The 12,696-nt window shown below is 50.0% G+C and overlaps 2 protein-coding genes across 3 annotated transcripts in view; one reads left to right on the plus strand and one right to left on the minus strand.

The window, feature by feature from the left end:
• Positions 1 to 8,277, plus strand: part of DBH (dopamine beta-hydroxylase) — a 29,848-nt gene extending 21,571 nt beyond the window's left edge. For both annotated transcript variants that reach the window (XM_084649823.1, XM_084649824.1), the window contains exon 12: positions 4,917 to 8,277. In XM_084649823.1, coding sequence (XP_084505949.1) covers positions 4,917 to 5,051 — 135 coding nt within the window. In that variant the 3' untranslated portion in view covers positions 5,052 to 8,277. The remainder of the gene's footprint in view (positions 1 to 4,916) is intronic.
• The window catches only part of FAM163B (family with sequence similarity 163 member B), a 118,784-nt gene that overhangs the window by 105,092 nt on the left and 996 nt on the right, over positions 1 to 12,696 (minus strand). The gene's annotated exons all lie outside the window — the stretch shown is intronic.

Raw genomic sequence — 12,696 nt, forward strand, 5'->3', positions numbered from 1 at the left:
GTGTTGATCCATGAGATGTAAAGAACTCCGCTTGACTCTAGGGCTGAAATCAATGTGAGTTAGGCACCTACGCGCTTTTGAAAATCCCAAGCGGAACTTATCTGCATCTTTAGGCACCTAAATCGCTTTAAAAATTGGGCCCTAGAAGTTGCTGTGTTAGAATTTAGAATGCTACAGTGATGAGCGCAGTACAAACACCTAGTAAATTAGTTTAGTCTTATCTGCATAAGTCCATTTCTAGAGTTACTTCGCAGAAGTCACCTTTAAACTAGAAATTCCTCCAGAAACAAGGGAAAATAAAGGGCTATTTTCAGAACTTTGGAATATTGTATTGGCTGTCAATAGAACTAACCCATTGAACACAAAGTCAGTGAGATCATAGGACAGGAGGTGGTGTGGCCTAGGGAATAGCACACTGCACTGGGACTCAGGAGACCGGGGTTCCAGCCCTAGCTCTGCTGCTGGGTGACTTTGGGCAGTCACGTCCCTGCTCTGTGCCTCAGTTTCCCCACCTGTGAAATGATAATGTACTTTTGAGCTCTTTGAATGCAAAACACCATATTAAGGGATGTTGATGATGATGCAGATTGAGCACAGTTTTCGGTCTCTCATCACCGTCACTTCCCAGTGCCATTTCTGGTCAGGACAATAGAATTGTTGATGACACCTGAAATTATTTTTGGAGAAGGTATAAACCAAAGTAGTGGGGAGAAACAGAAAACAGATTTAAAAGGAGGAGCGTCAGCTCCCGATAAGATTATTTTAACCAAGTCTCCTTTGGAGCTGGCAGAGTCCTGTTAAACTCACTGGGCCGAATTCTGCTCTCAGGATGAATTTCTCCCCTGTGCAGAGCACCAGAGCAAAGACCAGTTATGTCCCATTTAAACCCTAATCTGAGGATTTAAGTGGTGCACAGAGCTTGTGCTAGGTGTCTGCATGGGGTGATTTTCACTCGCAGTTATTTTCCTTGAAGCCCCTGGACTGAAAGGAGTTATAGGAGGGCAACTGAGAAGAGAATTTGAAATTAGTGTGGAGCTGGCATTAACCCAAAGTAGGCAATCTGGAGTCTAAACGTAAATGAGAAAAGAAAAAGACCCAGAACTTCCCCCTCCTTCTCTGTTTGTTTTTTTAACCGAGTGGGATTTTAAGACATCTCAGTTATTCCACAGAATTCCTGTCAAGAGAACACTAGCTTTTAATTAGCTGCTTGCCTTTCTGCAGTTCAGTGATCCCAAGTCCGTCTGGATTTTCCGGAAGAACTCTGCTTTTAACTATTTAGTAACATTAAAATCCGTCTCCTGCACAGAAGGTAGTTGGAGGTAACGTCTGAGTGTTGCAGTAGTGAAGGAGAGAGCACTTTCCTCTGGCATCCACTTGTGGAGTATTTATTTATTTAGATTTATAAACACACCCCCCCAAAAGAACTATTCTTATGGTCTAGACATCCTTGATGTAGCTTAAAACACAACAAATAGAGGGCGTTACCTACAACTTTGAGGTACGGAAGCTAGAGCTGTGCAAAATTATTTTTGACAAACCATTTTTTTTTTTGCCCCAAAACACGTATTCACTTCAACAGAAACGTGGTGGGGATTGGTACTGAAATCACTGCCTTCTGCTGGCCAAAAGAAAAGAAAAATATCCCCAAATCTTTAGTTTCTACATTTTCTAAACAAAACATTTGATGCATGACTTGTTGTGTCAACTTCTAAACCCATTTTATCTTTTTTTAAAAAGGTTAAAAACCTCAAAAATGAGACAAAACAAGTTTGTTGGACTGGAAGTTCATTGCGGTGGACTTTTCTGTTTAGCCAAACAATTTAAAACATTGATGATTTCAGGTCGACTTGAAATGAATTTGTTGATTTTTTGATTTTCATGGCCACTGACCCAGAAAAACTCGGTTATTTGCACAGCTCTAATAGTGGCAGAACCGAGCAGGGGCCCAGAATCGGAAGCACAGATGCTGCTGCAGGACAGGAGGTACGGTCACAGATCTCTGCTGGGTCCCGGGCGGGAATAGCAGGGGGTGCTGCAGGACAGGAGGTACAGTCACAGATCTCTGCTGGGTCCCGGGCGGGAATAGCAGGGGGTGCTGCAGGACCAGGAGGTACAGTCACAGATCTCTGCTGGGTCCTGGCCGGGAATAGCAGGGGATGCTGCAGGACCAGGAGGTACAGTCACAGATCTCTGCTGGGTCCCGGGCGGGAATAGCAGGGGATGCTGCAGGACCAGGAGGTACAGTCACAGATCTCTGCTGGGTCCTGGCTGGGAATAGCAGGGGATGCTGCAGGACAGGAGGTACGGTCACAGATCTCTGCTGGGTCCCGGGCGGGAATAGCAGGGGATGCTGCAGGACCAGGAGGTACGGTCACAGATCTCTGCTGGGTCCCGGGCGGGAATAGCAGGGGGTGCTGCAGGACCAGGAGGTACAGTCACAGATCTCTGCTGGGTCCTGGGCGGGAATAGCAGGGGATGCTGCAGGACAGGAGGTACCGTCACAGATCTCTGCTGGGTCCTGGCCGGGAATAGCAGGGGATGCTGCAGGACAGGAGGTACAGTCACAGATCTCTGCTGGGTCCTGGGCGGGAATAGCAGGGGATGCTGCAGGACAGGAGGTACAGTCACAGATCTCTGCTGGGTCCCGGGCGGGAATAGCAGGGGGTGCTGCAGGACCAGGAGGTACAGTCACAGATCTCTGCTGGGTCCCGGCTGGGAATAGCAGGGGATGCTGCAGGACAGGAGGTACAGTCACAGATCTCTGCTGGGTCCCGGCCGGGAATAGCAGGGGCGCTGCAGGCTGGGAGTTATATATTCACAGCTCTGTGCTGGGTCCTAGCCGGGAATAGCACCACTGAGGCCCCGGAGCTAGTTGCGTTGGCAGAGCTAGGTGCTGGGACGGGTACACGACTAGTCAGGGCTGTCGCAGCCCCTCACTGTGGTGGGTGCCCAAATCACACAACACTTGACACTGTGTGAGATGCTGGGCTGCATTTCAGGAAGAGCCCATTTTCCTGCTTTCCTGTTGGTTTGCCATTCCAATGCAGTCGCCCTTCCCCGGCTATTTAAAGCCTCCAGAGGAGATGGATCTCCATTCCTCTTCCATTTCAGACTAGTCCTCTCCCTCTGCTCCCAGGCAGCCTGATTAGTCACGGCCATTAGGGACAAATGATGGGCAACCCTGGTCATTAACGTCACCGACTTATCCAAAGCAGGATGTGCAGCCACAGTGTAGGACCATCCTCTCTCCCACCCCTCCACCCTCCACTGAACTCACCTCCTCCGGGAGCAGGGACTGAGTCCACGTCCCAAAGTGCTACCCACTGTGATGGGTTGAGATGACGGAGGAGACCACAAAACCAGATCCACCACACCTCGCTTTGGATTTAAGTTCGGGTCCTATGGCAGAGGGGGGTATGTTAAAGTGGGGTAGGGTCAATGCTTCGTGTTGAAGAGCTACAGGAACTGCACAATGCTCCCTATGTTCTCATACGGCTTTTAACTCAGTGCAGATTTATGGGAGGGCTACAGTGACAATGCGGAGGCATGGCGCGGAGAGGCCCTAACGCACACTCACCGGCACTCCTAAGACCGCACGCCAAACAACGATAACGATCTAGCCTCCTCTTTGAAACTGTAACCCATGGAGACTGTGCTTAGCCTGCCCACCCCGTGGCTGATTAGCAGAAACAGGCCGTGCTCTCAATGCTCAGGAGCAGACTTCCCCAGTCCGGACGTGTTCAGCTCTACGGTTGGTGTTGGGCCTTTCTGGGTGGGACAAGCTGTCGGTCACGGTTTTACCGAACACCATGGACATTCACGGCAGAGGATGCCTTTGCATACACAGCAAGATCCAGCTCTCTGTTCCTTAGCAATCTCAGTGTGAATCTTTCTCTCTGTCTCATGTCAGGAATGCACCTGCCTAACAACTCTCGGCCCTCATCTTATGATGGCATTTATACCAGTGCAATCCCTCAGGAGCCAATGTAATTACACCATGGGCAGCTGCTTAAAGCAGAAGCCAGCCTACAGATTTCATTTTAGTTAGTTACCATGCAGGCACCATAATGACCAACCCTCATTATCTCTGTCTTTACAGCAGACTGAATGCAATTTGCAATCACCCATGGTTTATACCTTCTTGTCACTCTTTAAGCTCTCTATCTAGCTCGGCTGTGCATTAGTGAATGTGTGGAAAGAACAAGCTCTCGGGGATCAATGTCTGTAATGCCATGGCTGCCTGTGCGGGCAGAGTGCGGGTGGAACCAGGTGACCATCATTTTCAGCGGGCAGCTACTCACAAATCAAGCTGTATTATACAATGGCCCAGAGGAAGCTCAGGAGTCAAATGCTGTGGAATCCAGAGCGGCAGGAAATCCAGCTCAGCTGGTATCCTGCCTTGCCTACCTCCTCACTAAAGAAATAGGGCCTGGCTTGGAGGATGTTCTAATCCCCCCCTCCAACCACTAGCAGGGCATTCTAGTTACAAAGGAGAGTAAAATGCTTTAAAAAAAAGAAAGCACAGGCAGATTCTGAGCTGATGTAAAACCAGGTAGCTCCACTGACATAACAGAGAGAGGCTGATGGACACTCGCTGAGGAGCTGGTCCAAGGGCGGGCAATACATTGCTCCAGTGTGCTGTGCCTGAAGAGGAAAAATACAAGAGCCCTTTAAAAAAAAAAAAAAAAAAAAAAAAAAAGAGAGAAACAAATCACCATCTTAACTCCCCCCCTTCCCCCCCAGACTTCGGAACAGGTTGGTTCTTGATCCAGACCCATCTTTAACCTCCACCCCTATGTGTTCTTGTTATTATTTATTTGTGTTATCACAGTATCTGGAGCTGTGCTAGGTGCTGTACAAACACAGAACAAAAAGACCCCAAGAGCTCACCTGCTAACATCTAACTCTCTCCGCAGGGCGAATGGGAGAAGCAGCCTCTGCCCAGGATCACCAGGGTGCTGCCGGAATCAGCCCCAAGCTGCCAGCCCGCCGTAGGACCTCCTCCCGCATCCCCTGCTCTCGTCAACCTAGGCAGGGTAAAGGCAGAATGAACGCCTGGCAGCCTGCCTCGATACTCATTGTTGCCGGGACGGGATGCTCCTCGGCACACAGGGTTGTTCGGGATTTGGTTCAGCTTTTGTATGCTGCCACGGATGCAGAGGGCACATGTCAGACTGGCTCCCCTTCCAGATGTACGGTCCATCACACAAAGAAAGGCCCTTTACTCAAGGCGGCCTGGACTCCGCTCATGAGCTACTTTCACACCCCTGGGATGGCAGTGAGTGGGTGGGACACAAAACACCTCTCCACACACATGCAGGCCCAGCTGCTGTGGATTGTCCCTGAATCTCTGGGATGGCGGGGAGGATGCAACACCCATATAGAAACCAAACAGACAAGAGCTTCTCCTACAGCACCACCAGAGTTGAGGGATTTGCAGATTACAGGGTTGGCTGCTGCTAGGCCACCGCTGGGAAGAACTCGGCCCTGTATTATATACACCGAAGGGTCAGGAGACCCAGTTAGCCAGGTGCTGCCTAGTGGGCAGAGGGCAGGACCGGGAAAACATGAGTTCTAATTCCAGCTCTGATGCTGGCTCACTGTGGGACCGCCACCTCTCTGCCTCAGTGTCCCCAAACACCAATAATCTACACCTTGACACCTCCTTGACAGGGGCTTGTTAGGGCTAATTCGTTAAAGTTCAGCACGTACTCTGAAGATGGCAAGTGCTATTATTAGTGGATTATTAGCAATGCCAGTGCTGAGTAATGCAGGCTGCCACCCCCGGAATAATAACACTCAGGATTTCCATTGTGCTTTGCAGCCAGGCACTCCCTGCTACCCTTCCCCCCGCCCCCCCATGCTCCTACTGGCCAGTGCTAGGTTATCGCTAGGGAAATAGAGGCCCAGAGGGCGAGTGGCACTGGCCAGGGTCAGGCAGAGCAACTCCTCCTGGCTCCTAGCCATGCACTCCCTCTTCCCCTTAGACTGGTGACTGACAAGCCCTCTTTTTACCAGAAGCGGATGGTGTAGGCGCCACAGACTGAGAGATGCTGTCTTGTCACTGACAGCTCCTCTTGACATTTGCAGCACAGACCTGGGAATGTCTGGAATAGCTAGGGCCAGGCCCTGGCTGCCGCAGCTCCTCCCCCTCCCCCTCAGAGGGGCTCATTCATGTTGAGGGGACCAGATGCCAAGGGATGGGAACAAGCGATGCTTTTGAGCAAGGAGTTACAAGAGAGGGGGGCCTCTCTCCGTCTCTGGCCGGGGAGGGAGGACAAACCACTTAGCATGCAAAATGACTCTGTTAAATAGAGAAATATACATTGGTCCACACAGCTAAGCCAACAGCAGGACCCAGGGAGTGGACCAGAGCTTCAGCTGGGGTCAATCAGCATCAGTGGAATTTACACCAGCTGGGGTTCTGGCCCAATGCATGCAAATAGCCAGAGGCGTCTGGATCCCGCCCAATCCCCAAATTGTCCTTTTTTGCTGTAGGAGCCTGAAGGAGAAATCCCCAGAGCAACAGAAAGGGGCCTGGGGTAGGGAAGAGGTGACTAACTCCTCCCCAGCCACAGCAGTCATGTCCGCACAGCCCACAGGTTTCTAAAGCCTGGTCTACACCTACAAATTAGCTCAACCGAATGACATGGTTCAAGGCTGTGGAAAAACTCCATGCCCTGTGCGATGTAGTTAGGGCCACTTGGCCCCCACCGTAGACACAGCTCGGTCGATGGAAAGATTCTTCCGCCCACCTTGCGACCTCCTCTTGGAGAGGTAGATTGACGCCATCGATGTCGGACGCCTCGTGTGCAGCACCAGAGCCACACCATTGGAGCGTAGACCCAGCCCCAGGAAACAAACAAAAATCCCAGGCCAGGTTGATCGCACTGAAGGACGCCTTTAGACCCAATGTGGCAGGAGGGATGTTCATGGATGGGTCTGGGCCACCTTCAGTGGTGACATAAATCAAACGGACCTGCCCCTCGCTTACCTTCAGGTCTCTTTATGACAGCGTAAAGGGACCTTAAAATATTCCCCCCTGCCTGCCCAGAGGCTTCCCTGGCGGCTTAGAGCTGGTAGGTCTCCCCCTGGCCCTCCCTGCACAGGAGAGAGGCCAGAGTGCAGTGCCCTGTAGCTATTCTCTGTTTCCGAGCAGACACAAGCAGCAGCGTGTAAATTAGCACAGCCCAGAAGCTGCTCTAATTTACGCTCGAGGCCAGACAGCCTCAGCACAGCCCCAGAATACAGGGAGCCCAAAGGTTACTTAACGGCCCTTTTAACCTTACCCTACTCCGAGTGCAGCGAACCAGGCCTGAAGTATGTGTTTTAGCTGATCAGAGGTACTAATGTGCTGGATGCCTTCCAGTGCTTATACTCATTGGAGGGAAAACCACTGCATCACAGCCCTTCCCAAACACTGCTTTCCCCATACACTCCCTTCTCCATGAAACTCCCCACCCAGCTTTGGGCACTCTGTCGTGTTGCATCAAAGGAGGGGGAAGGGGGAGGGACTAACTTCCAGAACCAAGCACCCATCACTGAGAAGGCCCTGTGGCCACTCTCTCCTGTTCGAAATTAGGGGTTTTTGCAAAGGGCCGCTCCACGCAGTGCATCAGAAATGTGTCTAGTCACAAACTTGCAGGCTGGGACCTTGCTGCTTCCTTTCACAGTCTCACAACAGTGTGGGGAGCGGGTGGGAACTCCTACTACTGACACAGGTGGTAAGGGAGGGGAGGAGCATGGCTCCCACCCATAATACTCCGAGTCACCCAGTTCACGCCATGACGCCCACTTTACGACAGGCAGGGGGCAGTTAGCTCAAGCACCTCTGCCGCCTGCTGGTTGCAATTGCTCGGGGCATTGCCCAGGGTTGTCTCCCAGGTGGTCAGAATAAAGTGCTCCCGTTGAGGGATGGGGCGGGATAAACAGCAAAGGGCGTTCTGCATCCGCTGGAGCGTCAAAGGGGTCCATGCAGAGGACCCTGCACCCAGCTGTAAACGGAGGGCAGGGCCGGGGCCATTGGTGGAGTGGATTGGAAAGTGGGTGCCTACAGCTGGGGAAAGGAGTGCTGCTTGGCCCAGTGGCACATGTGCCGAGGAGCGTCAGCTGAAAGTCAGGCGGGAGGGAAGAGGGGCAGAATGTAGCAGGAAGAACCGCAGGTAGGGGAGCATGGGCTGGATTCTGATCGGTTACTCCTGTGTAAATCCGAGGCAGCAAAAATGCACCTGATCGAGAACGACAAAGAGAATAAACGGTCGGAACTGCCAAGGCAAATCTGTCTCTTCAGGTCCTGTGTGTGAAGTCCTGGGTCTGCGGGTGCACCAATGGCCCTGCAGCTAATCACAGGCGGGGGAAGAGCAGAGAGAAAATCCTTGTGTTGCATTTCGTCTGGGTCATACAAGTGGCCTCGCGCTGCCGTGCCAGCATCTGCATGGGAGCGCCTGGCTAGGGGAGAACAGGAGCCGGCTGGGAGCTGGATAACCAACCGCGGGTTTGCAGGGCAGGAGATGGCAGTGCGCACGATGCCCGCCAGCTGGGAGGCAGCTCCTGCTGCCAGGGGATGGGGAGGGTATCAGGCCTAGCGCCGTCATGTAGGTCCATGATGAGGAAAAATGAGCTGACAAAGAAGCATGGGAGCTGAACACGGACCTTTTCGTCCCCACATCAGGAGGTGCTGCCACGTAACCTGTGATCCCTATGACAGTTTGAAGCTGGACTGTGGCAGGCCCAGTGCAAGCAGGGTCTAAAATAAAGCAGATCTCCTCTTCCTGTCTGGCCCCCCACAGCTCCCCTTCCTCCCGCCGGGCAAGCAGCACCCCCGACAGCATCCCAACTCCCCCACCGGCCTCACCCTCCTTTTACCCCCATGCCCAGGCGCTGGAGAGATGGCACAAGGAGCCTTCCATCGCCTTTGAGAACCCATTTGCAGGGCCACAGGCATTGCGATGGCCCGACCGGAGCAGGCGAGGGAAGGCAGGACCTTGGCCAGCCTCCCCTTCCCACACTGGCTAGTGGAGTTGGGCCTACTCATGCAGGGTTTCGATGGGTGATGGAGGTGGTGCCCCAGAGCCTGGAGGAATCTGGGCTGCGGCCTCCTCAGCTTGTATCATCTTTACAGAAGGGGAGGTGGGGAGCTCTCCGCCAGCCATAAGGCCGGGACAGAGCAGGCTCCCTTCAACTGTAACAGCGGGGAAGCCCTAACCACTCATTAATGCTACATCAGAACCCCAGCAGCATTCGACTAATTATTCCCCCAAGGAACTCTGCCACCCTGCCTCCTACCAAAGAGCCTCCCACCTCTTCATCATTCTGGGACGCAAGCCACCAGCCCTCTCCAAAAACCCAGCTGAACTCCAGAGAGAGTGTGGAGTGCACAACCGCCAGAGTCTAGATCAGAGCCTCTCGCCTCCCAAAGGTTTGGGGTGGCACTTGGAGCAGATGTTGGACTACAGACTCCGTTTTAGTAGAAAAACTCTACATGGATTTTCCATTAAAAAGGAACAAGGCAATACAGAGAACGAAGCAAGAATCCCTAGCATGATCTTCCTCTATGCAGGGGGACACTGATTTCACAGAATGCTGCAAAAAAGCACATGCATTTAGGGAAAGGGTGATATTAGAATGCGCTGGGGGATGGATGATACATCTCTATACAGGACTATGCAGAGGATGTCTCCATACTAGACATTTGCAGGGCTGGTTGGAAAAATATTTCTTTGGAAAATGTCCATCAAAAACGCTGTTTCACCAAAATCAAAACTTTTTGCTGAAATAGGTCACTGTAGGTGAAATTTCACGTAATAAAACAAAAGGCAGCATTTTGATATGGTCAAGCTTTTTGGAATGGAACATTTTGAAACATTGTTTCATTTTTAAGTGTTATATTATAAAGTAAGTTGTCAAAATTGGAAAGAAATATTTCTATTTTATAGGTTTCAGAGTAACAGCCGTGTTAGTCTGTATTCGCAAAAAGAAAAGGAGTACTTGTGGCACCTTAGAGACTAACCAATTTATTTGAGCATACGCTTTCGTGAGGTTTATAGAAACCTTTTCATCGACCCAAAACAATTTCCCCCCCAGAATTCCACTGTGCAGGAAATTTCAATTTCCTTTGTTGTTTGTTTTCCCATTCTGTTTCAGAATGGAAAAAACATTCTGAAATTGTGGCATTTCCCACTAAACAGAAAATCCAGTTCCCCGCCCAGCTCTAAAAGGCTCCACACGGGTTTAACTTGCAAAAAAAAAACAAAAAAACAAAAAAAACACTAGCTTCACTCTATCCCTTTGGTAATCAGGTTTGCTTCAACTAAATCTTCTTGCTGTGAAGGCTCCGCATCTTGCAGAGCGTTTCAGAACTGGCTGGCTAGGTTTTTGCAAAAACAGCCCTGCCTGATTGTACTATTTCAAAAGCCGCAAGTGTCTCATTTTGTACTGAAGAATCTGATCTGCTTCAACTGGTTTTGCATGGAGAATGGAAACAATTTTTCAAAATTCTAAAGCAGGTGGTTTCTTTCAGAAGATAAAGCTGCATTATCTCTAGCTAGCACAGTTAATCCCTGGCATGGTGTTTAAGCACAGCATGGACAGGAACATGCATCTTCTGTCTTTCTTACATCTACAGCTTAATTTTAAAGACACGCTCAAGTAATTTTCATAGATTTTAAAGCCAGTAGGAAACATTGTGATCATGAGGTCTGCCCATTATTTAGGGTTTGTTTAGAAACAAGGGGGGAGGGGATTGGAGTTTGCAAAAACCTAATCTTGACGGAATATATTGTCAAAAATATTGTTATATATTTAAATGTCCAATAAAAACAAGGGATTGGGGGATTTTCACATTTCCCTGTGGAGGTGTAAACTCAAACCCAGCAGCCTTGATCTAGGTGCATGAGAACTAGTGAAACTGACTATAAAGAAAGAGTGAAACTAACCAGTTTATTTTCACTAAAGTAGTTCATGTGCAAGAAGCATGGCTGTTATTACATTGTACCTATAAACCCCAGCAGAGATCAGGGCCTCATTGTGGTAGGTGCTAGACAAACAGTGAGATGCAATCCCTGCCCTGAAGAATTTATTATTCCTATTTTACAGATGGGAACTGTGGCAGAGAGAGATTATGTGATTTCCCCAAGGACAGACAGGAAGTCTGTAGCAGAACTAGAATCTGAACCCAGCTCTCCTAAACTCCAAGCCAATGCCTTAACCACAGTGTCATTCTTTCCTTCCAGGACTACACACATACACAGCAAAAAGGTGAAAAAATAACTAGATATTTAAACCTCACTTTTAATAAACGCAGGTATTGTTAAGGATTTTGTGTATGTGAAATACAGGATTTTTATCCAGATAGTCTCTCTCTCAAGTATCTGGTTGATTGAAAGACTGGAAATACATGAACTAAAGGAGCTCGGCCTGAGAGTGTAGAAACAAAGACGGCCTCATGAAAGGGTCGCTTCCCTACCACGCCCAGCCGAGATTTTCATGCTAGTGACAGTACGTGGCTACTGCCCTCAAGCACATAACAGACAGAAGCTATACAAACGTCTCCCCAGTTGTTCTGCACTGCATCTGAACTGCGACCTGCAGCGCTAAGCTAGCCCAGCTCCGGGTGACCCCCGAAGCACAGCATCTAATCATGCCAAATGTTATAACGTTCAATGATGGGGGCTAATGTTCATGTGGGTTTAAAGCCCAAGCAGCAAGCTCGTTTCCATTTGTAAGCCGGGTTGGAACACAGATGAGAAGTGCCAAGCAGCCGCTGTGAAATCAAACAGGGCATTAGGCAGTGCAGTACAGAGACAACTGGCTTGGCTTTGCTTTGCTTTCTTCTTTCTTTGCCAGTTTCTCTCCCCCTCCTCCAGTCACCCTAAACTACAGATTTATTTATAAATGTTCTTCTTCTGACATGAAATGCACCTGCCTGTCATCTGTCCACAGGAGAGTGGCTCTGGAACGTTGTCTTGATCTGATCAGTTGCTGGAGAATATATGTCAGCCTTTCGCCGTGTGAATAATAAAACTCACCCCACGCAATAGCTCGGCTTTCAAAATTCAGGCAGGGCAGCAATTACCCTTGAAATTACCCTAAGTGTGCAATCCCAGATCCTGGTCTCTGCAGAAGGTTTGCTGGTAAATTAAAGGCTTAGACACGCTGCAGAGGAAATAACATTTTCAACCTGAATTCTCTGTTCAGAAAGCAGAAGACAGCCGAGGGATTGGTGTTGTCAGCAACCTGTTGCATCTGCCCAAAGCTGGGCAGCGCCATTTTCTCCTGGGGTCCAGCTGGATGCAGTAGCTTTGAGGGGTGCATTGCATGGTCCCTGGGCTCCTCCCAGCTGCAGGAGTGTTGCCCTGTCTCAGCCTTTGCCTGTCTTTACAGGAGGGCCGACGAGATAATGTAACCGTTCCTTCTGGCCTTAAAACCTATTAATATAAACTACAGTAATGAGTTTAATGAATGGGGAAGAGACCCCCCCCACATTAGGTCATTACCCTGAGGCAAAAACCTTCTATGGCTGTGGTGGTATGAGCTGGCTGCCGCTAGGCAAAGAGAGGGTATTTCTGATCATGCTGACACCAGCTAACTCATTCAGCTCCTAGGCCTCTCTTGGCTTGACTGAGCTCTGATGAGGGGGAACAGGGAGGTGGTGCCAAAAGCACCTCCCCTCAAGCTGCTGTTTAGCTACCTTAATTA

Source organism: Lepidochelys olivacea, assembly GCF_965140295.1.
Source record: "Lepidochelys olivacea isolate rLepOli2 genome assembly, chromosome: 16".
In the NCBI taxonomy this organism is placed as follows: Eukaryota; Metazoa; Chordata; order Testudines; family Cheloniidae; genus Lepidochelys; species Lepidochelys olivacea.